Genomic DNA, 26,513 nt, shown 5'->3' with positions numbered 1-26,513 from the left:
TTTTTACTGCCAGGATAGCCTATCAGTGCCACAGATTGACCAGAGGAGTCCTTGGCAGTGTTCAAAAGCCATCAGGACAAGGGTCCAGGGCAACCAGCTGTATGGGACCCTAGATGATGACCTCCACTACCAAAACTCTTGACAAGTGTGCCTAATACATGACCCCACAATGCTTTTTTTCAGATTGAGTCCTTAAAGGGCTGACAGTTACTACAAGCAAACCTTGGTACTATATTCCCTTTCTGTGTTACCATTGTCTTAGGTCAAATAAATGAAACTCCTAGGGATATAATCAGACATCTATAGCCAAGTTCTGTGTCTGGTTACATGTTTGTATTCTCACTGATTTCAGAAGACAGATCTTAGATTTCCACTTGACCAGAGGAACAGCCAAAGGGGTAAGCTTCCTTCTCTCTGCTTAAGCCTTCATCATCATGAAATCAAATCTTTCTACAGTCTCTGTATCTTGTAGATGTAAAGTCCTGGTTAGCTCAGAGCTGAGTAACAGAAAAGAAGCAGTACAGGGAATTGATTTTTGTGTGCAGCAGTGAATCAAATTGTATATAGGTGGTGTGGGTATTTTTAAATATTTTTGGGGGGTGACTTTGAATACTGACTGTTACGAGCCTTCCAACATTAAAATGCAGACTGATAAATGTCAGAGTACTTCTTTAATCGTATTAGCGCGCTGTTGTTAACTCAAAGTTGTACTGATGAGAAGTCTCTGTTTAGAATACTTGATCTGAGAAGCCACAGTTCATGAGCTTTTCCACAACAGACCTTTTATGGGGTTATATCCATACATTCTGTGAACAGTTGTTGGGTCCATCTCTTTTCAAGATGTTCTTTCCCGTAAGCAAGGGACCATAGCAACAAGTGTAGAAATATTCAGAGTAATTGCACTTATCTCTTTTGTTTTCTTAATGTATTTTCTATGCATACTGCCTTACCCATGTGTACTGTGCTTCACTGGTGGTACTAAGAGTAAATATCAGGTTTTTAATTTATAATGTATAAAATGAATTTTTAAAAAATAATAATAATTCTGTAACATTAGTATTTATTTCAAGATAGAGGAAGAGAGATTGCTAAGCCCAAGTGAATTTAATCAAAAGTTAATATTGGTGGTCTTTATTCTCAGTTAATTTCTGAATGGTTTTGATCATTTGAAATAAATATATTTTGATTTTTGTAGAGGAAAGCTCACTTTTAGGTGACTAGTAACAGCTCTGATACTGCCTCTGACACGTGTACCTTCATATAATGTCTTTGTAACTTATTTTGTGCCTTTTCTCCCCCTGACACAAAAATCTCTCAATAAAAACAAACTCTTTTGGAACACTGTAAACCTATTTTATTGTACTGATTTTTATTTGCCTGACCCTTTTGTTTTCTGGAGGGCACTGAAGCTATCTCATAATAGAATGGACATTTATAACGGATGCCGCAGAAGAAAATTGACAAGGTGGAAAGCAGGTCAGTTTGGAATGGCAGTGCTACAAAGCGCCTGGGAAACTGGGACTGTCAGTACTAATCAATATATTCCACCATATCTATCACAAATCATTTCTAACAAAAACCGGCAGCAGTGGAATGTGAGAATCAATTTACTACCGGCTTCAGTTGTGCTGATTGATGTTGAAAGACTGGAAACACTTTGGGGCTTTAGCATAACAAAGTATCTGTTGTTGTTGCTACTAACACTTGTGTTGGTGGAGCACTCAAAAACACTAATTGGCATTTAGACCTCTTCTTCAAAGTGCTGTGCAAACGCACAGAAGCCTAGACTTGGTCTTCGAGGGTTCTGCCTAAACACTTGGGCAAGGAATAGCAGAATCTGAATGTTTGTTTTCAATACCTGAAAAAGAGGTAAATAGCCGAACTCATTTCCCTCCTGTATCCAGTGATATTTATTCTTTGAATCCGAATAAATGGGAGCAGTGCTCTGTTTTAAAGAGCCGGTTAACAGAGCTTTCATACCTTTGCGTGTTCCTCCTGAATTTAAACATTCTCCTTAAATATCTAGCAGCTTGAGCAGATGCCAGAGCACTTCATGTATGTCAGTATTTTAAAGTATATATGCTAAAGAAAACAAGAGGTCTTGCATGATAGATAACACACCGGGCCTTCTGTTATCTTACGTTTTACTCTTCCTCAAAGTGGAACTAAGAACAACAATCCAGCCAGATTCCCTGGTCACTCTTCAGGGCACACGCCACTGCAAAAGCATTCTTTGCTCTTGTATTCCTTGCTGTAAAAACAGAAACATAGACCACGCACAATTTAGAAGTCCCTGAAGCATTAAACAAATGCAAGAGTTTGGAACTTCAAATGTTGTCATCAGCAGCCTTTCCAGAATGAACAATAAGAATCCAGGAAGCATACAGCAGTATACAAAAACATTGCATACTGCACTGTGTACTCATCAATCTAAAGCTACCAGACAGGCTATATTTTGTTCTTGATATTCCCAATTCTTGTGAACTTTACTCTTTCTTTCTGGTACTTGAGATGCATAGGATTTTAGTGCTGTTCTTACTTTTGCTGCTGTTTTACCATGGAATCAATTGAAAACCCCGGTTTTCAGAGGTGTCTAGTTGCATGCTCTGCTCAATTCTTTCCATAGCCTTTTGAATTTGTTGTTCCCTCTCAAATTTACTTCAACTACGTATGCAGGGAGCTAGTGGCCTGAAGAATTTAGTCGGCTGTCATCTATGGAGTGCTTGTATGAGGAGCTGTTGGGATTATTTACTTTCACACCAACCCTTGGGCAGGGCAGATCATGCTGATGTACCCAGCCACACTGTGTTAAGTTGGACTGCCATTAAATGCAGCTTTGCTCTCCTGCTCGTTGTATAGGAACTGGCCATTTCTTGCTCTAACTGGAGCCTGTTTGACTACCAAGCAGATGTATTGTGTTGTTTGTTGAGTCAAGATAAGGAAAAACAGGGTGAGACCAGGAAGAGGATGCAAATTACGTATGAGAAGGATTGTGGTTCACATGGTTGTTTTGGTTTTTTGGCTAACGTAACTGGCCTTTGCCTTGTGACGCTTTTGCTGTCCATAAATTTTCGCAGTTGCAAGGGGCCGACATCTCTGAATGTCATCAAGTGGGAGGGGTGGAATTCAAGTACTATCTTTTGAAAGGAGGGACCTTTTGATTTGTGTTCTTAGCAATGGGAGCCAGTGTAAATTGTGGTGGCAGAAGTAAGCTTTGCCTACCAGCTGCCAAGCAGCTATCAGGCAAAACGCTCAGTCCTTTCAAGCACCAGGTTCATATTTAACTGAGGTGTTAACCATAGTAAACTGCTGCTGAATTGATGAGTTATTTCCCAGTATCACGCTTATGTGAAAAACTGAGCTCTGCCTTTTCCAGCATTGTCATCTTGCATCTTGTCGCTACATAGGACAAGAGACAGGATGAACATTTGTGGCCAAATTATCTGTCTTGGTGAATAAGTCTCTAATTCTGCTCTGTTACTTAAGAGCATTTTCAATGAACAATCCTTGCTCTAGGGAGGAGGGGGATATCTCAACTTATTTATAAAACTTGCTAACAGCATAGAATGCAATATCAAACTTGAAAAAGTGGTTCACACATGACTTATTCTTGCCGTTACTTTTTTTTTTTCCCCTAATAAAGAATACAAAGATTTTACAGATAAGATTTGCCTCCATTTTGGGTATGGAGGATGTAATGTGAACCAGAAAAAAATTCAGCCTTTCATTTGATCTCAGTTTGTTAAGAGGTAGCTAGGATATGGCAATCCTGCAATCTGTTCTACAGCTATAAGTGGGCAATTTTGTTCATTTCTATGCACTTTGTATAATCCATGCAGAGACTTGGCAAAGCTACAATGAGGAATGTCATGAGGGCTTGTCACAGGGAAGGCTGACTGATCCATGCAGATGGGTTTGGAAGTTTGCAAGTTTAGAAAGCGTTTAAAATCTAGTTCAGCTTTATTTTGGTTCAGTTATGGATTGAGCCATGGACCAGTGCTGGGGTGTTCTAATGTTTATTTTTCTGTTATTTAAGCATGTCTTTAGGTAGCTCCTAGAGGCAGCATCCTGCAGTACCATCATAGCCCAGACTCATGATCCTTAAGTTATCTTTTAGCTGTGACAGTGCAAAATGACATCTTTGCTAATGTCATGATGGAGCTATCCTGTGGGTTTACCCAGCATAAGCAGAGGAACAAGCATAAGAAGTGTATAGGTGTATTGTGCAAGCAAGAACTACTGATAAAGGAAGTTGTTCAGCTTAGGGTGATGCTTCTCGACCAAGTACTACTTCTTCCATGATCTCCTGTGAAAATTTGTCACCTCATAATGCTATTAGTAGCACTTTGGTTTGGTAGGACTCCTTTACATCAGTTTTGCTTGGTGGATGTACCAGATAGTAGGTTCTCCTTCTGCACAGATCGTAGCACAGCTGATAGTTTGTCCCTCTTCCCTAAATATAAGCTTGATGTTCTCAACTATGAGCTCAAGTAAAAGTAGAAGCTGTTAGAGAAAATAAGTATTCTGTCTCCAGTTATGCTGGGGAGCCAAATCAGGGCCAGCACAGTGCTCTCTTATGTGACAAGAAGGCAATGGGCTCATTTCTTCTGCATGCCTGAATTGTCCTTCATGAAGACCTGCCCTGCCAGCTTGAGCATGGAGCTCTAGGTGTACTTTTCACTGTGCTGGTATCCTGCTCTGCAGTCACATTTATTTTCCTATAATAGTTAATCTGTCTCCTTGTATTTCACATACTTGGCTTTTCCTCCAATTCTGAACTTGTATCAAGGCACCTCACCACTTGTCAAATGTCCTGGCCTATGGATATGTTTGTGGTGGCTACCAGATATCCACCCTCTTGTTTGTTCATTCTTCAATAGCTGCAGTCATGTGTGCACTTACCCAGGCCTTGTTCTGTTTGTGTCAAATATTCTTTCTGGTTTACCTGATATTCACTCTGAAATGTTTGATGAATAGCTTGTTAAAGGAAGTGGAGAAAAACACTCAGAACTTTCTGCAAGTCCTGGCAGCACGCATTACCAGTGTGGTGAATAGAACAGAGCTTTCGAGCACTGCAGCTGAAATACCAGCTTTGGGTAAGTTGGTTTTCTGACCAAATTTGCTGCTTTCTTCAACTCTCTGCCCCCAATCCCATCTAAAATTTGAGCTAATGTACTTATCCTGGATCACAGAATCATAGAATCGTTTGAGTTGAAAGGGACCTTTAATGGTCACCTCCTCCAACTTTCCTGTAATGAACAGGGACATCTACAACTAGACCAGGTTGCCAAGAGCTCCATCTAGCCCAGATGTCTCTAATGATGGGGCATTCACCACCTCTCTGGGCAGCCTATTCGAGTGCTTCACTACTGATATTGTAAAACACTTCTTCCAGTCTAAATCTCATCTGTTGAAAGCATTTCCCCTTGTTCTATCATCAAGAGCCTGCTAAAGACTCTATCCTCTTCTTTCTTATAGCCCGTCTTTAGATACTGAAAGACTGCTCTAAGGTTTCCCCAGAGCCTTCTCTTCTCCAGGCTGAACAGCCCCAGCTTCTCAGCCTGTCCTCATAGGAGAGGTGTTCCATCTCTTGAATCATTTTTGTGACCTTCCTCTGGACATACTCCAACAGCTCTGTGTCTCTCTTGTACTGAGAACTCCACATCTGGATGCAGTACTCAAGGTGCAAGACCTTGCACTTGGATTTGTTGAACCTCTTGCGGTTCAGCTGGGCCCACTGATTGAGCCTGTGAAGGTCTCTCTGGATGGACCTTGGCTTGTTTTCAATCAGTATTTACTAATGATCCCTAATCAGTAGGGATTTTGGGCGCCCCTACTGAAATTGGCATAAGGATGTTACAGAGGAATTGAGAATTCCTAGGACTTGAATTTTGAATGCTCTAATCCTTGCATAATATATAGAAGGGTAAACTATTGGGATAATGTGGCTTTTAGAAAAAATATGCACAAGAGTAGGATCAAGTATTTGCAGTGTGGCCTTTTCTGAGGGCTGCTTGAACTGAGGGTCTCTTACATCCTCAAACTTTGGATTACTGATAGCTAATGGCATTTGGTGTTGTTTGATAGAGTGGTGAAAGAAGTAGACATTCTCTGAACCTTTTATGAGACCTCTCTTGTCCAGTTACTGCTATTAGAGATGGAATGGCTCTGTGCTCCCATAAATGCTGCTCTGCTTCCTCCTCCCTTCTGACTCAAACTCAGCGTGGTGAAGAAGCAGCCCTTCCCTGTCTTCCCAGACAACAGATAGCTTTATTTATCTTGTTTTCCTTCCTAAACTTCACCTTCCCACACATGTGTGTGTGTCATACCTTCTCTTCCCTCCAGGAAAAGCCCGAGGAGTAGAGATACACTTGCTCCTGAGATTGACTAGTCAAGCAGCTTCCTCTGCACATTCCCAGTGCTTTTATTCCAGGATAGTTTCTCCTCCCCTAGTCCTGCTTTCCATGCTCGGAATTTGTATTTAACTAGTTCCAGCCCTAAATATCTACCCTGCGCCATGCCACAGCCTGGAACAGATGCAGCACAAATGATTGACCCCTTTCCCTTGGGCGGTTTGGCTTTGACTGCACAAAGCAGCCAATAAAGTAGAAAGGGCTGGGCAGCTGACAGTGGGGATTCGCTTGAAGATGTATAGCTTTGTGGTCTCAGGTAGAGGAGGAAGTTTGCTTAGAAAATACAATTGCATTCCTCCTTTTGCTGCAAGCTCTTGATGACACATTTTTAGAAGTTGCCAACTACAAGAATAATGTCTGCTCGCCAGACACAGCTTGGGCTGGAGGCTGTTAGCTGTATTCCAGTGACTGGAGCTGAAGCGTGTAGCAATGCAGGTCACGATCTCCCTTGTCTAGAAGTTCTCTGAGCAGACCCAACTGAAACCTCTGCTGAGATACTCTTTCAGACAAGGATGAGTTCTCACTGCAGCTTGTCTGCTGAATCTCTTGATCTGCTTTGTGGTACATGTAGTATTACACATAGTATCCTTCTAATAAAGCGGATCTCTTTTTGCCCTTCTGCTGGTGTTCTCAATTCTTGCCTGTTTTATTGTTTTTGCTGCAGCTGTTTTCTTCAAGGACTCATGCTATAGAGTCTCTTAATGATCCTTCCCTCCTCTCCCTTCATCCCATCCAAAACATGCAAGTTGTCTGTGCTTGTTTCTGGTCAAAAGGTATACTTGTTTCTGGTCAAAAGGTATACTGACAAAATCTCCCTTAGAATACAGCACTGCAGTCAAGTTAACATATCCTAGGGGACGCTTATTGGTTTTATGTTTGATATTTATTAGCTGTACGTGGTGTGACACAAGCTGAGAAATGTGATCAAACAACTTTTACTGTACATCATACTGCTAATAAAGACTGCACAAAACCACAGATGCTTTGATGTCCTTCAGGTTCACGCTGAGTGTTGAAGTCCAGCCCCCTTTACTCTTGTTTTGTTTTCCATGTGAGTTGCTCCCTCCCATACAACTACATGTCCTAGCTCTCAGAAATATCCAAAAGAAGGGCAACAAAGCTGTGAAGGGTCTGGAGTGTGAGTGTTACAGGGAGCAGCTGAGGGAACTGAGATTGTTCAGTCTGGAGAAGAGGAGGCTCAGGGGAGACGTGATCGCTCTCTATAACTCCCTGAAAAGAGGTTGTAGTGAGGTGGAGTTCAGCCTCTTCTCCCAGGTAACAGCAATAGGGCAAGAGGGAATGGCCTCAAGCTGTGCCAGGGGAGCTTCAGGTTGGATAGTAGAAAAAACTTCTTCTCAGACAGAGTGGTGAGGCAGTGGCACAGGCTGCCCAGGGAGGTGATGTAGTCGCTGTCCCTGAAGTATTCAAGAAACATGAAGATGTGGCGCTCAGGGATGCAGCTTAATGGGCATGGTGAGGATGGGTTGATGGTTGGACTAGATGATCTTACAGGTGTTTCCAACGTTAATGATTCTATAATTCTATTCTAAGTAGCTTCCAAGGATTCTGCTCTCAGACTGGGACCCTTCTCACCCACTTCTTTGTTCTAAAATAATTATATTTTCTCCTAGAGAAAGCAATAGAACTAATGGCCACGGAGCTGTCACTTTCTGTGAGATATGAAGCCTAGTTTCTAGTTCTGGCTCCAGCGAGCACATTTTTTAACAGTCAGTTTTTGGATGAAGCACATAAGCGGGAATGCCAGCTCGACTCCCTCATTTCCCAGTGAGTTTGCATTGCAGTGACTATTCTTACTTAGCACTAGTGATTTATTCAATTTGCTTCAAACTACCATAGACTCAAGCAATAAGTTAGGAATCAGGTCAATTTGGACACAACAGCAAAGTGTAAAAAAATAATAAAAGTGGACATTATTTGTACTCTGGAAGGCAGCCATTTATCAGCTCCTAGAAGTGCTGTGGCATAATCTGATTCTGCCCCACATAGACCAGCAGTTAGCATGCTTCTTCTCCTAGCTCTCTTAAAGGTTGGCTGTGGTCTTGGTCCTGCAGTTACTGTGCCTCTATATTTAAAGTATTTTTCCTGACAGTTGAAAGTAATCAGTCTACCAGGAGCTGAGCAAACCCATGCTGAGCCCAAATGTGCAGCAGCTTTTTCTCACCTGCCGTGACTTCTAGTGCTAAATGCTTTTCCAGTCACACTGTGCTCTGCCAAACATCGTGTTTCCTCCAGATGCAGCTCTTCCAACCATGTGTTTAAATCAGTGAGAGTTCCTCAGTGTTTCATATTTTCTTCCTGGCATTCAGGCCATCCACCAAGGCATATAAATAAAAGTGCTGGAAGGCTCCTGTTTAGTAGTTTAGTGGTGAATAAAACAGTCAAGGAGGAAAAATATCCTTTACAGACACTTGGAAATGGTCTGTTGACATATTTTGTTTAAATCTCAGTGCACCAAACTTGACTACTCCAATGAATTTCCAGAGGGCAATGCATGGACTAAGAAGTCAAACGGTGCCTTTTCTTGCCTGTGTCTCAGTCAGAACTGTCCTGGGAACCTCAGAGCTGATGCAACCTGTCTCCCACGCTGCCCCTTGAGATGACCATTATGAACTTGGAGTTTACCAGGCTCTCTGCACAACTCACCGCACTGGGTGCTGGTAATCTCAGCAATACTAGAAGTCAAGCTATAGGTTCTGTGTTCGTTACCCCATGACTTGCTTCTTAACAGCAGCAAAACGGACTGCATTTGCATGAATTTGCTGGTTGGGGTGGTCAGTGGAGGACAACTGCTTCACAATCTCAGTAATTTTCAGCATTTTCTGCATCCTCAGCTGGTCCTCCTGAAGTGATCACTTTCTTTAGAAATCCTACTCTGAAGCCTGAAAAGATTCAGGTTGCAAATCGTTTTGAATTTCAAGATTTCCCAGGTGATAGAACTATTTTCTGGCAAAGTCTAGTTGCCTTTTTCTGACATGTCCGGTCTGGTCACAAGTGGAGAAAAGATATCAGGCTGTACCTGATCCAGTGCTGTGCTTAGAGTGGAAAGGATATACGTCTTTAACTTGCTTCATGTGTATGTAGTACAGGTCCAGGGCTGATGTAAGAATGCACGGCAGTGAGACCAAGCAGTAGGAGGATTTGGAGCTTGTGAAGTATCGATCGGTGAGGGGTGGGAATGAGCAGAGAAGCATTTCAATTTGGCATCCATACATGATTCTGATGCTGTCAGAGTGAATTAGCAACACTTTCTTTTCCCTATAACCCATCCCAGGCTTTTGTCATTGAAGCCTCCCTTTTGTTCATATCTCTCTGTTGAAAGACAAAGTGGAAAAAAACAAAAAAACAAAAAAACCAAAACAAACAAAAAGAAAACCAAATAAACCAACACCCAGATCTTGTGCTCCTAAAAAGTCTGGTTATGTTATGTTAGTATCCTCTGAATGGAGACTCAGTAATACTGAGCCACTGCTGCTAAAGACCATTACAACATAAATATAGGGGATTCAAGCTACAGTTATCATTTTGTACAGTCACTTAGTCCACTAATGCAGAGAAACAGGGCAACAGTTTAAGAAGGCAAGAGGACTGTCAGAAATTATTAAATCTACAGGGATGATTTGTTTTGGTAGCCTCTCCTGACCCAAGTACACACTTTGGCAGCAGACTTAATGCCTCTGGTAATTAGAGCAAGATGTGATGGGTCATCATTAGCAACTGCAAATTAAGTGGTGTATTTCATCTGGAAGGCAGCATCATCTTCAATGGGGCTTATTTGTTGCCACTGCAGATCATCTGTGAGTCACAAGCAGTACACTGGGCTAACTCATTTCTGTGATTTAGTAGAGGCTTTCTAATGCATGCTTACTGTTCCATATGAGAAGCTGTTCCAGATAGCTTCAAAACAGAAAATGCCACAATATTAGACTTTCTAGTACAGCTAATACTATTGTTCTTATTGACATGATGTTCGTGAGTTTTTGTTGTTGTGCACTTCATGGTTCAAATGATTTTTGACTGCATGTTTGAAATATATTTGTCATCTCTATAGAACTAAAGAGGAAGGAAGGAAAGCCAGACAAGCATAAAAATCATCCGTAATTGTCAGCTTCAGAAGATACAAGAACCAATCTAATACCACTCAAGGTATATATTCACCGAATACTATTGTGTGGGCTTCCCAGAACCACAATCATACCCAGTTCTGGATGTTGCCAAAGGCCCAAACAGAGATGATCTATCATAGGATCAATATAGTTGGAGATCTTAGGAAATCCTTAAATACTCTTAGAAGCCTATCAATAAGCAAATGAAGGGTACAGGTACAAAAGAGGTACAGAGGAAACTGGCCACAGTGAATGCTTTTAGAAGGTCCTACATGGGCACTGAAATAAAACAAAGGGGGAGTGTGTACTACAGCTGAATAATTTCAAAATAATTTACATAGATCAGCAGGGAACTATGATTGAAGATATTGAAGCCTGGATTGGAAATGCATGTGAACAGCTGGATAAATCAATGGATGCTCATCAAGCAGAAACTAGGGGATTGTCAGTGGTCAGCTAGCCACGTATAAGTGAAGACCTCCTGAGGGTCATCCTTATGCCATATTCTTCTCTATAGGGAGAGGGAGCTGGGGACGTCTAGACCCTCTTGGAAAAGTGCTTGCAATGGAAAACAATGATAAACTTGAAGTGTTTTACTGTATACAAGAAAAAATGGCCAAACCCATGCTTTTTGTGTGCCAGCACCTGTGACTCCAGACAGCTGTCACAAGGAGAGACCCTGTGCAAGAAAATGAGACTGGCTCCTTGCTTCCTAATACACATCTGATGTTCTGGATATTGAAGTAATTTATGGTACTGAGGTTGTTAAGGAAGTTATCTTTGTGCATACAACTCCTGAGGGGGCATGAGGGAGTTAATGTATTAGTGACATATTTATAGCCAAATCTGACCATTTGTAAAGCTCATTTTTCTCCTTTGCACACTGTTTCAACTAATTCCATCTAACCCAGCCCTACAAGCCCTTTGTAGCCTACTTGTTTTGGATCCTGTCTTTTGTCTGACCTTCCTAGCAGAGCTCTCACACCACTGGCCCCTCAGGTGAAAGACATCCAGTAAGTCTTGAAGCTAGAAATGATGAGGTAGGATTCCTGAAAACAGAGGGCTCCATCTTTTCCAGTGTCCAGCTCTCATGGAGGCAGGTTCGGGAGCCCTGGGCAACCTGGCCTAGTACCAGATCTGGAGGCTGGTGCCCCTGCCCTGTGACAAGGGTGTTGGAACTTGTTAATCTTTGGGATCTTTTCCAATCCAAGCCATTCTGTGATTCTATATGTCCTTTTTAATATTCCCTAAGTCTCTTGGCAAAAAAAAAGAAAGGCAGGTTTGGTGTCAGGGAGGCACGGAGAGAAGTTTTTGATTTGTAGATTCTGGGAGATTGGATGTCCTCAGGTATAGGTTCTCCATTAACGTACTTAGCATTCAGCTCTTAATAAGAAAATGGTGATCACAAAAGATACACAGCAACGAAAGAGCCTGCTCTGAGATTCAGAGATAGCACCCAGTGCCTACGGATGTGCTGCTATTTGCCAGCTGCTGTGGTGGTAATGTCAGTCAAGGGATGTCAAAGTTCAATTTGCAGGGGAAATAAAGATTTTACTGGAAAGTAGAGTGTGCCTTCCTTAATAAGGAAGCAGCATTGGATCTCATCCATGTACTCCATCATTCCTTTCCATGTGCTGATGTAACCCTTTTTTATAAAAGCCAGCAACCCTCACTGGATCAATAAGTCCTGATCAATTGTTTTTCTCGCTGAATTATCCATGCAGGGTTGTTAGCTGAGCTGCTGGCAGAAAGTGGGAGAGAGCATTCTGCCTGTTTACTGTAAAGAAAGCAAAGCAAGCAACCAGGAGGGGACGGGCAGCAGGATATTTACTGTCAATACAGCTGGAGAGAGAGAGGAGATATAAGGAGAGAGGAACCGAGGCTGAAGCCTGCAACCCAAATGAATGATCAGAGTGTAAAAATACCCACACCGTTTCCGATGGAAAATGGGTGGATTGAAGTCAACAAAGGATAACTGGCAGTGTTTGACAAATGGTTTAGTGAAGGGTTAGAGAGGCAAGGAAGTACTTGTGGTGCACAGAATGATAACGCTGTGCATGAACCTACTGGGTCTGCAGTGCAACCTGAAAGGATCTGCTGAGACAAAGCAGTAACTGAGATATTTGTGGGTGTGCCTGCATGCAAAGACGTACCATTTAAGAGTAATCATAGTAATAATAATAATGATCAAGTTTAGAAAATAATAACTGGAGCTAGTTTTCCTAAGAAGTTGGGCTACTCAGGCCAGAGGGGGGGGGGGGGGGGAAAGCATATTTTCTTGCTTCTCTCTCCATTTCTTCATGCACAGAGGAATTAGATGATCTGAGCTTTACAGGGCAAGGTGGCTCTGAGCAGCTCTCTCTGAGTGTCCCTCCTGTCTCCAGATGCAGGCGAACAAGTGAAGAGTGAATTCACACTTTAGAGAACAGTGACGACCATCTTGCCATGAAACCATTCACAGATGAAGATGTAGAAATCTACATCCAGAGCAAGGTAAGGCTTTATCTGTCCAGATTTTCTGTCTCCCACACTAGGTGTTGATTCAGAAGGGTGCCAAACTTGACAGTTAGTTGCTTGCCTTCTGTCTTCATTTTTTGAGACATGACTGGGTGAAGTTTTATGAGAACTGTATTTCTAATGAGATTTCTGGGTTTCTGTTGCAGAATGTTATCAGGGATCTTGGCTGGTAGCCTTGTTTTCTGAGTTGCATGTTCTCTTCTATATCTTCATATTTCCTGAGTTTTTGTTCCCACTCTCATAATTCCAGATGTGAGATGAGCTGTGATCACTAGCACTTAATCTAGGGAGAAGTCCTCACCTCTTTCCTTGTCCAGTGGTCTTGGATTGACAGATACAAGATCAAAGCCACAACAGCAGGGGCTGCTTCTTAAAATGATGCATGTAGGAATTGGGGAGAGGTGGAAACAGCTTGAATTCTCCCATTGTCTGTCACCTCAGCTAAGGATACTTCACTATAAACCACAGCTGAATAGCATGTCTCAGTACAGGCGGGTTGGAGACACATTTTCTATTTCATAGAGTTATTCCTGCACTGTGATATTTTTCTCCAGTATGAAATGAAGTAAAACAATAAAAATAATCAATAAAAACTGTACATTCTATGAAAAGGGATTCTAAATGAGCTGTAATGTATTGTTTTTTTAAAGCTTGTGCTTTATCATAATGCTTAGCTAGATTCTATCTGATTGTCTGTTTTCCATTACAAAATGCAAGACACCGAAATGAAAAATGATTTCCAAGTGGAAAGCTGTAAGTCCTTCTTTCAGAAAAGGATGAAATATTCTAATACCATGAAAGGGCTGGTAACAAATGTTTGTTTTTTTCAATGGAAATGTTTTGGTGACAAGTAATCAAATTCCTTTGAGAACTTTCATTTTCACCTACTCAGTGTTTTGCACTGAAAGAGCATTCCATCAGAATCTATTCAGTGAGCTATAAAAGCGAACCGTCCTCTAAGGATTTATAGAGCTATTAATGAGGGAACAGAGGGAAGCCGTGCACAAGGAAGGTGCTCATACAGCCGCCGTGAGTACAGAACAGAAGTGGAGCCTTGTTCTGAGGCTCATAGAAGCAAATGCTTTCCTTTTTAACTGAAAATCTGTTATCTAGCAGCCTTCCAGCTCTGATGGCTTACTGTTACTAGTTTCTTCCTGTAGCAATGAATCTCTGATACCAATGACTTCTTCCTTAACCCACTCATCCAGCAAAGGAAATACGCAAGTCCATACTTAGTGCAGGTGAAAACAAACCGAACATTCTTCACAACCTCCAGTCAATCCTAGTCCTTTTTCTTTCCTCCATAATAAAGCCTTAATCAACCTTGTTGTTCTGGCAAACTTCTGAAGTCAACACTTGGTAATGGAAATGCCAATAGGTGGTAGAAATGACTGTCTGATGAACTTTTTCTGACTTTTCTCCCGATATGTTCATGCTGGTGCCTTGGCCCTTCAGAAATTGCATTCACTTGCTTATACTCTGTCTTCTGAGGTTTATGGCTTCCCTTCTGTAGGAAGGTTTTACTTTGCAGTAGCAGACTGGTGAGGTATTTGGAATTAGCTTTGGGTAACGCATGTCTCATGTCATTTGTTCTTCTACCCTTGCCTCAGTGATGAGGGTCTACATGCAGATGGAGTTGTTTAGTGGTACCTTACTGAAGTTTTTAGAGTCTGTACTGTCCTAAAGACTTCGTGACAACAGCTGAAGTTCAGCGAGTAGGCAATGAAGGTGCAATTAAATGAGGCCATGCTAAGTTGGATGGATTCTTCCAGGATAGCAAGAGAGAAGGAAGTGTTTCTGACAGGTACCACTCAAAGAGAACACAGCATGAGGAAGGAGTACAAGGGGCAGTCCTGGACCTCAGCTTGAGCCAACCAACAGTGATGATACACTTTAAGCAGTTTATTTTTAGACTCTGAAAGCTCTTAGGGGTGGATAACTTTCACTACCACTCATAACATTTACTTGTTGAAGGAGCTTTTAGGAGTCTTGTTGAACAAGTCAAGTTCATTGGACTGCTCTAAGAACCAAGGCATTCATCTGGACTAGTGAAAGAAAGTAGCTATAGCTACAGGTGGATACGTGTATTACGTCTGTATTAGATACAAGCATAATGGACTATGTATTGTTAACAAAGCAAAAAATCAGGATGCCAAAGGTAAATGAGAAGCTGGCCAAGGGGATATAATACCGCTCTCTTGATGTGTTTCCCTCTTGTAAATACTATAAAGGCTTAGTAAAAATACTATTACCTTTCATAGAATCATAGAATCACCAAAATTCGAAAAGACCACCAAGATCATCTTGTCCAACCATCCTCCTACCACCAATATTTCCCCACTAAACCATGTTCCTTAGTACAACATTTAAATGTTTCTTGAACACCTCCAGGGTTGGTGACTTCACCACATCCCTGGGCAGTCCATTCCAGCACCTGATCACCCTTTCAGAAAAGAAACTGCTCCTAATCCGCAACCTGAATCTCCCCTGTCACAACTTGAGACCATTCCCTCTAATTCTATTTCTAGTTACGTGAGATATGGGGCTAACCCCACCTCATCACAACCTTCTTTCAGGCAGTTGTAGAGAGCAATAAGGTCTCCACTGAGCCTCCTCCAGACTGAACAATCCCAACAATCAGTTTTGTTGGCGGAGAAAGGAGAGGAGTTTATTCCAACTGTTCCAATTGCTCTTCCTTGGATAACTGATCCTAGGCAAGCAGTTATCCATTCTTCGCTTCAGACCTTTCACTGAAATATTTTTTCATAAATAATTGCACTAATGCTGCTTGAATTGAAGGACTATCTACCAGGTCACACAAACTCCCAGCCCTCAACGGGAACATCTTTGGAAAGATATCTTGTCACCATCTAGGCATGGACCCCGTACTAAGATATGAAGATAGTATGGATATTTTCAGTGTACTACATGGGCAGCTAAATGTTGCCACATACAGTTGCAATCTGACTAATGCATGAGTTATCTGTTATTCTTGTAGTCTTGCCAGCTCTTGGAGCAAAAAGTAATCCGACACTGAGTGGCTCTGCAGGCGAATAGCTGGCTGTCCTGGATCAAAATGGGTGAAGAACAAGGCTGCAGCTAATTGTTAGCAAATTCATCCATATAATTAACTCCTTCTCTTCCATTCACTGATATGGCATAAGAATATCAAGTAATCCTTGGCAGTCTAGAATTTTGCCTTTCAGTGTTCACCAGAAAGAGCTCTGCCTCGTGGTAAGTTGACTGTAATCTAGAAGGAACAAGTTTTTATTCCCATTGCAGCATAGGCACATATGTTTCAGAGTTCACTAAGCTGATTGTTCTTACCACTGGAGACAAAGACTACAGTTATCTGTAATATGAAGTGTCTTTCTTGGAACTGACAGGTGGAGCCACGCCATTATCTGGTCTCCAAAACAGTGGAGGAGGTACAGAAAATCATCCAGCAACTGACCACAGAAATCAGCTATAAGGCCACACGATTCCAAGCTATCTCCAACTCTGGCATTCACAATGAGAATATTAAGGTATGGACAAGAGATCTAGTGTAGTGTCTGTAGTTTGTAGGCAATCAGTCAGTGATTTTCCATTCTGCAAGAGTATGGACAGGTACCTCCAAGTAAAACACCACGGAAGATACACTGACATTTCAGTGTGGGGATTCTTGTGACTGGCTGAGTCATAAGAACTTACTTGTGGGCATCTTAATACTGGAGGTGTATCAGAGAGGGATGGGTAAATGAGGCAGAGTCTCTTTTCACAGCTGCTGCTTTCACAAAGAGACGCTGTTGCCAGAGCTGTCAATCTGCAAGCAGAAGCCAAAAGACAGGAAAAAAAAAAAAAAGTAACTGCAGTAACATTAAAAGGAAAAAATGCCCATGCCTGTATGAGCTATGACGCATATTTTTCACAGGTGAAAAACCTGTCAATTCACTAAAAAAAACTTCAGAAAGCTTTCTTGTGCTGTGAACATAAAAAGCTTCTTCAGAAAAATATATTATTTTTTTTCTTGGTCATGAATCATAACTTATTTTTCCTGGGAAGAAACACGCTTATCAGTGGGAGAAGAGAAGTCATTTTAGACCATCAGATACCAAAACAACAATGTCCTGTCCCAGGTGTGACAGAAGACTGATTGCTTCCTCTGACTATTTAACACAGGAATAATGACTAAAAGGGTATAAGTAATAACTGGTAGCAATGGCAACTTCAGATGAAAATGGTCCTTCTCATCTGAAGTAGATTACATACTCTAGTTATGTCAACCCATACGCTAAAATGCAGCCACTTACGGATAAATGCACAGTGTGTGAAAGCAACTTTTGTAGCTGTCTACGATTGAGAGGGAAGAATTTTGGGTATGAAGCTGCTTGACGGGCATGGGGGTGGAGGCAGAATAGAGTCATCAAGTCTGAAAACTGGCTGTTACTCTAGGGATAAACACATTCAGATTTACACTGGCAGATGTGTTTGCCAGTAGGAATGACCACAGTGCCACATCCTGATCCACACCTTCCTTGGTTCTGTGGTCTGCCACCCACCTCTCATACTGGAACAAACCTGCTTGGCTTATGAGGACTGACAAAACCAGGGCCAAGGTAAAATAGCTGTTCTGGAAAACAAAACAGAACAAAAACAAGGCAACTTATTCTGATCGGTAGAATCAGAATAGCGTACTGTAGCTGGTCTGAACACCCTCAGCTTAAAAGAAATTCCTGAAATATATTTTCTTAAAAAGTGGCAGATTTGTTACTTAACCCAGTGCTATAAGTCAATGACAATCACACTTGGAGGGCTGTCTGACTTTGTGCTGTAGACATGGGGCAGCAAAGAATGGGTTAATAAGAAAATGTTTTTGACTTGGTCTGTTCTGCTTACAAAAAATAGAATCTTTAATATCGTTGTTGAGATAACTCACCCTAGAGGAGACTTGTGTCAAGGGAAAGTCAGTATATTAACAATTCTCTGTTTAATTTTGCAGCATCTTTTTTTTTTTTTTTTCCCCGTGTAAATTAAATTTATGGTGACTTTTCAGAACTTCTAGTTTCTGGTTAAAAGGATTTAATTTAACTTGATACAGAGTGTAGATTTGTTGAGAAACTATACAAGCCTCCTTTTAGATACACAGGGCTATGTGGGGAATTTAACAAAGTTTGTAGATATTCATTGTGGTTTTTTTTCTGCAACTCAGGGGCAGCAAGCCAAAATCTTTAAGAGAACTTGAAATAAAACTCAGAGAGACCAAATTAAATAGCTCACTTTTTACAGCTTCCAAGTTGTGGTCCATTGTTTTTTTGCAGCCGCCATCTGTGCAGTTCTGGTACAAAGGCTGTGGAGGCTTCAATAAAGATGTAAGGAGCAGGTTAACATCCAGAATAATTCCTAGTACAGCAGTGGCCAACCGCATTGCCAGCGGTCAGCTCTGTAATGCTGGCAGGGGAGATTTCTTTCCTTTAGCACAGAGGCTTGTAGTACGCTTGCAGCTTTGCTTGGTGAATGAGTGACCTGCCACCTGCTTTCTCTCTGATCTGTGTGATTCTCATTTTCCTCTCTGCTGCTCTCAGGATCAGCCGGCCTTACTGGCCAAGTGGTCAGCTCTGCTGCGGGGAAAGCGCCCGTTCCATCCATCCATCCAGGTACAACGCCCTCCTGGTGCCTGCTTCCTCCTCACCCATCCTCTTCTCCAGACGATTCATCCTCCTAACTTGTCCTTCCATGGCTATCTCGGCCTTTCTGCAAGAAACTTTATTTATTGCTTGGATTTCTAACCTGATGCTTCCACTTGCCTGAGATACCCTGGCTGCACTTAAATTGATCAACATGATGGAGGCAGGTTTTTAATGCAACAGGATTAGCCACAGGTTATACATTGCAGAACTGAATGCTCCTGCTGCCTGTGACTTGTTTGGGTCCTGAAGTCTGGGTCTGGTATGCAAGCCTGGTATGACAGAGCATGGGTACAGGCCTGGGCTTTGTTCAGGCCATGAGGACACCAGCTGCACGGCTGAATTTGGTATGAGTATAACCTCTCAAAGTGATGTGGGAGCCTGGTCAAACAACATACGCTTGAGTAGGGCCCAGATCTGCATTATACCCCAACACCTTTCTCCTTTTGCCTTCAGCTGGGCTGTTGTTTCCCAGCCCTTCTGGCATGCCCTTTTGATTTTGAGGAGGATGACAGCCACCCCCACACAAGCTGGTTTTGTTTTTTTAGTAAATTCTGAATGGGTTTGGAAACTAACATCTGCAGCCAAGATTGCCAAATACTTACAAGCCTGGCAATTCTGGCTACGTCCTGAACCTGTATAAATCTCTGTCACCTTACTCTGCAAAAGCTTGTTGAGTGCTGGTTTGGTTGGAGAATGGTTATCCTCAATTCGAGACTGATTAATTGTCTTGCAAACAAGCTTGCTTCTGGGTGATATCCACTGATCATTTTTCCACCTTTACTCTGCTTCTCGCTTCTGCTCAGTGGGAGATGCAGCCTCATACAGCACTTTCCAAAACCGGTTTTTGAGAATGCCACTGCCTGTGTAGGCTCAGGCAAGTCACTTGCCTTGTTGTCTATGTCTCCTTAATGGACGATAGTTGTTCTAGTCAGAGAGAGTGAAATGCTTATAAAATGAATGGGCTGTGGACTTATTCTACTAATGTCATTAGTAGGTTTTGGAAAAGATCCAGAAAGTGCACTTTTGCTATAGTTGTGGAACTGTGGAACTCTAGGCTTACCTCTAGTAATGGCTCTGAGTTAAGAACTTGAACTATTTTGTTTCCCATTGCTGAATCTCAGAACTAGCTCTCTGATGCTCTCCTGCACCTTGGAAGCTCTTAGTTATTACATTTCGTACAATTGCAGACTACAAATAACAAGGAGTGGGGAAAACTATGGCAGATGTGGTGGCAAACCAGCCAGAGTGAGCTCTTGTCTTCTATGGGCCATGTCTGTCACATCAGACTGCTGAAGGACAATTTCCTCTTACTCTGTGTACCTCCAAGGTAAATCTCAGACAGGTATGGAACAGGTCCTGGATGTGTTCAATCATTCCTATTTTACCATATTTTTTCCTTCCCTTCAAAGCCTCCATTTGCACGTGATACTTCCTTAACACTCGTAGCCACTGATCTGCCCTTGCCTGTATTCTTAACCTCTCTAAACTCTCCTAGGTCTTAGCACCAAGCCAATTCCTCATCACTGTCCCTCTACGTGGCCTGACTGGGTACAGGGAAAGCCAGGTCCGACACTGGCGTTATTACACTGTGCATGGAGCCAAGCTACTCTCCTCTGTGCGGGACCCTGAGGAGCTGCATCAATGGCTTGAGGTGGAACAGTTCTCAAAAAGCCTTCAGCAGTGGCACGAAACGGATGTGAACATTGAAGGTGATCTGGTTCCAGCCAAAGTCCTTATCGTCTTCCGAGAGCTGGTGGAAAAGTCAATTGTTTCCTGTAACCTCTCCAGTGAGTTTAGTGGGGATGGCTATAAGGGGAACTGGCTGTCTTCTGCAGCTAGCAGAGGGGGAACTACTGTGTACACAAAGTGTTCGTGTCATTCACATAATTAGAAGTTAAGAAACAACAAACCCTCCCAAAGTCAGGGAGCTTCTAACCCATTGCAGTGGTGCAAATGTAGGCCTGCACTGAAGACAGAATTAAGTAGACCTTGAGTTCTTCAAAATGGTGCTCTTCTTTTAGGAACTTGGGTAAGTTCTCCACCAACATCACCCTCAACCAAGATGCAACCCAGATTTTCAAAGCAGTTTGGGATTTGGGGAAAAAAAATCTTTTTTCCGGTACAGTAGCTGCAATATAACTTGAGTAGTCAGAAAGATGCTGTAGGAAAAATTGGATACGGGGTAAGTGCGCAAGCTGGAGAAGTGTTCGAAGATATGAATAGGGCAGGTAATATTCTAGGGAAGACTCAGATGCCCATACCTTTCCAGTATGTAGAAGGTCTTGAAAAAAAGTCTGTTGAACAAGTGCTCCATGTTCCCCAGTGCCCAGACTATTCAGTAGATAACATGGAAACTTGCTTTCAGTAGTGATGCTGATCCCTCTGTGAGCAATTCCAAAGTGCCTGTGTATATCCTGTGGCAATTTGTACTGGAAGTGCTGACATAATGCAATCAGTGGTGCATGCAACATGCCTTCATAGCTGCGACATCTGCAGCAAAATGCTGCCTAAACAATGATCCTCATATTTAATTCTTAGAGTCCTAAAGGCATGTTATAGACTACTGCTAATGAACACATGGCTTCATCCAAGCTGAACGGTTTATGTTCATTTTTTCACATTAAGATACTGTGACATGGTCAAGTTCAGACTATGGTGCTTTCTCACATCATATTTGCAGAATGTCTTTACCCATCAGCAGCCTGAAATGGGTCTTCTGTATTCTAGAAATATAGATGTATTTCACCTCCTCTGATGACACTTCAAATTTTACTCACAGGAGAAAATATGTTAAAGTCAAGTTCAACTAGATAATTGCATTGTTCCAGCAACTGTTTGTTATTACTGAAAGGAAAAGGATGAGAATAAAATGTTACCATTAAGGCTCATAGAAAAGATCATATGAAAAGAGCTTTCATCTGAAGCTTTACTTATGTGGAAGTCATTGTGCTGAGGTGAAAACCTGCCATTGTGTGTAGCTGCAGCTCATCAAGGTGTTGAGCCAAAACAGGTGCTTCCAAGGGATGGCTGATGTCTGGGCTGATGATTGTCTTTCCATTTTTGTTAAGGTCAGCTAGAAGGAAATGGAGACAGAGGACATGAACTGAGTTAGGATGCTTTTTTTTTTTTTAATGCATGTGTGAAGAATGAACTTAATCCCATGGAACATCTAAAGTTACATAAAAACGTCTCCAGTGTCATTGCTTCTCTGTTTTTTAATTTTTTGAGAACCAGCAAAAAGAGAGTTCCTTTATTGCCTCACTTGCCATTGGTGGAAAGGTAGGCAGCACAGTCATGATACTTTTGGAAATGCTGTGAATTGTGCTGACAAAGCTATGGCTTTAATGCTTTTCAGCTGCTTGATCTCTCTGCTGAGATCTTGGGAGCAGTATAGCGCCTGTTTTGATGCCAGGCTTGGCTCAGTGGGGAAATAACACCCAGATTTACTGATGTTTATAAAGTTATACTGGGGATGGACTCCACTGTGCTTTCTGGAGGAGATGCTAAATTGCCATTAGGACTAGGTGAATATTTCTTCAGTGAAAACAGAAGTTACCATCCTAAACATTAATCACTGTCCCTTCAAGTCTGCTGCATGGACTCCTTTTGGAACTGGAATCCCTAGCCAGTGTCAGTCGAATTGAGGTGGATTAACACACAATTACTTAAACTGCTTATGGTAATCTGCTCTGTATTTATTTCAGTGGGTTAGAGGATGATCACATCATTGGCTCAAACAGCAAAACTGAAGGAACAGTGATCCATCCAGAATGACAGGGAAAAATGGGGACAGAAACTTCCTCCATGAACACAGTTGGACCAACATTGACCATGTTTAGTTTTTCCTCTGCTCTCATTCCTTTGGGCAGATTGAAATAAGCTTTTTCTTGTATTCCACTTATGTCACTGAAGAGAGTGCTAAGACAGCAGTGGAACTGCAAGTCTCAATTTGGACATGGGCACGACACAGCCCCTTGCTTGGCTTGAGGAGAGGATCTTTTCACCTTTATCACCTTTCATGTTGTTCCTTCACAGATAAAGTGACGGTGCTGGAGAGCTTCAGCTCAGTGGTTCGAGTGGCTGTGGAAACATCAGAATTCCAGGTTGAGGTAGAGCTGGCTCCTACAGTGGAGATTCCAACTTGCTGGCCTGAGAAAGCCCGGTGGCCTCGTTGCCTCAAGCGTTGGCCATCACAGGAAAAAGTGCAGTGCATCAAGGTGAGCAGTGTAAAAACAACTGTAAAGTCTGTGCAGAAATTTACTTTGCAGGTATGTGATAGTGGTTTGGAAGGCTGTAGAGAAGAAATACTTATTTGGATTTTGTTGAGAATTTCTTTCCTTAATGATGGTGAATTCTGTGGAGGGAAAAATGATCTAACTGTCTGTTGCATGAGTTTCTTGCAAATAGCTTTGGCCATTTAGCTGAGTGCATTTTTTCTTGCTGTTTTGCTTTGTAACCTTTCTGCAAGTGGGGTACTACCTCAACATTTTCCTTTCACCCTTATCTTGTTTCTCCCCTTGGCTAGATTCTGGCAACGGATCAATCCTAGTTGCCATTATCCCACACACTAAGTTCTTCCTTCCAGTCCTGCTCCCCATTTGCTCAGGACCTGTTGCTCTATGGCAAAGTGCCTATAGAGTTGTGCCTCAGCTTTAGTAGCACTGTTTGTACCTGGCATCTCTAGAGCTGAATCTCCTGGGAGTAACCGATGTCACCACACGAGGAAACAAAACTAATTTCTTGTTCCATCAATCAGGAGTTACAGTGGGAAAATTAACCGTGTTTGCTGCCCTTGCTAACATACAGCCTCTTTGTAACATCCCTCTGCATTGCTCAGAGAAGTCTGCCTCTGATCTGGTGTCACACTTTCCCTTTTGCCCATAGTCGCTTGGTTTTGACCTCTTGGCCCGCTCCAATTATCACTGGCAGCTGTGCTTCTCCCGTGCTGAGCATATACTCATGGAAGGCCTCGATGAAGATGGTGGTTGTCGCATGAAATGCTTTAGAGTCATGAGGCAGATGAAGGAGGACGTCTGGTGTGTTGGAAATAAGCCCGTCATCACAGCTTATCATCTTCAGGTAGGCATCACCATGGTATCGAGATACGGTCTCAGTATCTGTTATAGGGGAATGATGTTCATAATCAGGAAGTCTGAAAGACCTGACTAGAAAAGCAGCACTATTTTTCTTGCTTCTGGAAACTTCACTGTAACAACTGCCTGTATATCTTGCAGAAGCAGCGGTGGTGCTGATGGGAGATAACTGCTCTGCAAATCTCCAAGGAGTAGCTCTAAGTAAGCTACAGCTTGAATTCCTCACCATGTCTTTTGTTCCCTGGCAACATCAAAAAGATTTTGTGGTTATTGCAGCTATGAATAAAATTTGCTCACAATTGAGAAGCTATCTGAGAAGAAATTCCTCAATACTACAACAATTGCAAGGCCAAGTGGAGGGGGAAAACAGGCAATCTAGAAAATAATGCCTTATTTTGATTAACTTTGAAGGAGCAGAGGAATTGAAGGCTGCAGTTCAGCTGTGTCTCACAGCATCTCTTGGGGAGTCTCTTTGGGGCACCGAATTTGCAAAAGAAAATTTGAATTAAGAGAACACTAAGAAACAGAGTGGAATTCTTGCACCCAAGATCAGTGACTTTTTTGTTTTAGAAATGATTTTCAGGTTGATGAAGATGGTCAATATTACTTTTTTTGGTACAGTAACTGTAAGTACATCCAAAAAATTCTTCACAAACATAGAAAAGTCTGTAAAAATGCAATATGGGCAACATAAAAATAACATTATGAAAGCAATAATCATATGGAATTCATTTTTTAATCTATTGATTTCTCTTTTTATGCAGATAGATAGTGAAAGGACAAGGGGGGATGGATTTAAACTGAAAGAGAGGAGGTTTAGGTTAGATGTTAGAAAGAAGTTCTTCACTCAGAGGGTTGGTGAGGCCCAGGAAGAGGCTACCCAGAGAACCTGTGGATGCTCCACCCCAGAGGCATTCAAGGCTAGGCTTCATGGGTTCCTGGTCAGTCTTGATTTAGCGGCTGGCAACGCTACCTACAGCAAGGGGTTGGAACTAGTTGGTCTTTGAAGTCCCTTACATCCCAAGCCACTCCATGATTCTATGATATCACGTGAAATAAACTTGGAGAGAGAAGTCGTAACACATGCTTGTTTGTATTGTGTCTCAGAAGCAGACAGGCAAGAGTTGCTTGGAATCCCAGTGTACCCAGAAAGAAAATCTGCGTGCATCTTCAGCACAAGTATGGCTGAAGCTAACAGCTATGCTCAAAAGATTATTATTCTCTCCTTCCTTGCACTTCTACACTTCTACACTTATATAATAGGCCATTTTCTACAACCTAAAACACCTGGCATTTCTGCAGAGGTCCCTGGCCTTTGCAAATCCTCCTTCCCTGCCTGCTCTGGCCCATCTGTGCAGGATCCTTGGTATGTCCAGTGAGGTTTGCAAGGCAAAGGCAAAAAGACAGCCAAGGAAAGGTGAAAGGGCTCTCTCTCAGGGTGTTGGTTGTGATCCCCCTGTCACAGAATCATTAATGCAGGAAGATTGCAGTACGAGGCTCTCCAATTTCCAAGACTGTCAGCCACTTACCAGCACTCAAACTGCCTTAGCAAGCTGTGTGAGCCCTTAGCAGAACCTTTAACACCTCTTCTTTCCCATCTGCTTCTTGCAGACAGTGCTATTCTGGACGTGTGAAAAATACCCACGCACCAAGGATTGGCGCTGCTTTCATGAAGCCTTCCTGAGGCTGGTGCAGAAGCTGCACAAGTGTGTGAGCCAGCACTTCCTCAAGCATTACTTTGTCAAGAACACCAATCTGCTCAAATATGCCAACACCAGTGACCTGGACGTGGTGGCCAGCAAGCTCGCTGTCTTCCTAGAGAACCCTGTCTTCTGCCTGGACTAAGGCCGAAGAAAGCTTCCTCACCTCAACTTTGAGCAGTTTCCCACTTCTTCTCATCGGTGTTCTTGTCCTTCCAGTAGGTGTTGCAGCTGGCTTTCTGAAGCAGTTGGCACTGATGGCATGAACAAAATGTCAAGATTGCAGTGGTGGGTGGAGAAAACTGATGGAAGGCATTGCTTGATGCCCAGCTGATCTAATTTGCTTTCAACAGCAACAGCTTGCCTAGAAGCTACAGCCCGTGAAACTCAACCCTGTGTCAGTCAGAGCAGCAACTGCCTTATTCTCTGCCTCCAGTCTTGTGGCGCATAAGCAGAAAAATGGTGCAAAGGAGTCTCACTCTCCTGCCTACCTGCTGTGCAACCTAGCACATGGATGGTGGCTGCCTCCTCCTTCCTCACAAAGACAGTGAGTTTAATTCGTAGGATCATAGAATGGTTTGAGTTGGAAGGGACCCTAAAGATCATTCCCTGCCAACCTTGTAGGCCAACTCTGCAGAGGAGCAGAGGAACATTATTTTGGAGGTATGCCAAAGGTGGAAGCCTTCTCTGAGACAGCTTGTGATGTTTCCACCTACAATCAAACAGGGTCCTGCTCCTCTACAGAGATAACCCTGCCAGTAGTATTGAATAGCTCAAGGGAAGCAGGAGGAAGAATGTTGGTTTTTTTTTCTTGACTCCTCAGTTTTTTTTCTCCTCCACCTTCATTTTTCTTCCTGTTACTTCAAATATATTTTTCATTGTGTTTGCCAGTTCTGTTAGAGCTATACAAACAGGGGGGCTTGGCCAGAACAGATTTCATTTGCACCCCCAGCTCCACCCAGCAGGCTGGAGGAGGAGTGGGTCTTTCCCTAGTTTG

At 42.4% G+C, this 26,513-nt stretch overlaps 2 protein-coding genes across 3 annotated transcripts in view; both read left to right on the top strand.

Moving 5' to 3' along the window:
• Positions 1 to 5,317, top strand: part of SLC22A15 (solute carrier family 22 member 15) — a 43,994-nt gene extending 38,677 nt beyond the window's left edge. The window contains 2 exon segments of the mRNA XM_019611840.2: positions 4,978 to 5,102; positions 5,105 to 5,317. Coding sequence (XP_019467385.1) covers positions 4,978 to 5,102; positions 5,105 to 5,166 — 187 coding nt within the window. The 3' untranslated portion in view covers positions 5,167 to 5,317.
• Positions 4,026 to 25,684, top strand: MAB21L3 (mab-21 like 3). Of its 2 annotated transcripts, none has more exons than XM_031555964.1 (7): positions 4,026 to 5,096; positions 12,922 to 13,030; positions 16,441 to 16,581; positions 20,219 to 20,510; positions 22,759 to 22,940; positions 23,608 to 23,802; positions 25,428 to 25,684. In XM_031555964.1, exons 2-7 carry the CDS (start codon positions 12,983 to 12,985, stop codon positions 25,659 to 25,661), a joined length of 1,092 nt encoding a protein of 363 aa, XP_031411824.1. In that variant the 5' UTR covers positions 4,026 to 5,096; positions 12,922 to 12,982; the 3' UTR covers positions 25,662 to 25,684. The 2 variants fall into 2 exon arrangements, with proteins under 2 accessions (XP_031411824.1, XP_019474164.1); XM_019618619.2 differs by lacking the exon at positions 4,026 to 5,096 and adding an exon at positions 9,359 to 12,662.
• The last annotated feature ends 829 nt before the right edge of the window (positions 25,685 to 26,513 follow it).

The sequence above is a fragment of the Meleagris gallopavo genome, chromosome 1 (genome assembly GCF_000146605.3).
Source record: "Meleagris gallopavo isolate NT-WF06-2002-E0010 breed Aviagen turkey brand Nicholas breeding stock chromosome 1, Turkey_5.1, whole genome shotgun sequence".
Taxonomy (NCBI): Eukaryota; Metazoa; Chordata; class Aves; order Galliformes; family Phasianidae; genus Meleagris; species Meleagris gallopavo.
This window is presented reverse-complemented; position numbering and strand designations above follow the sequence as displayed.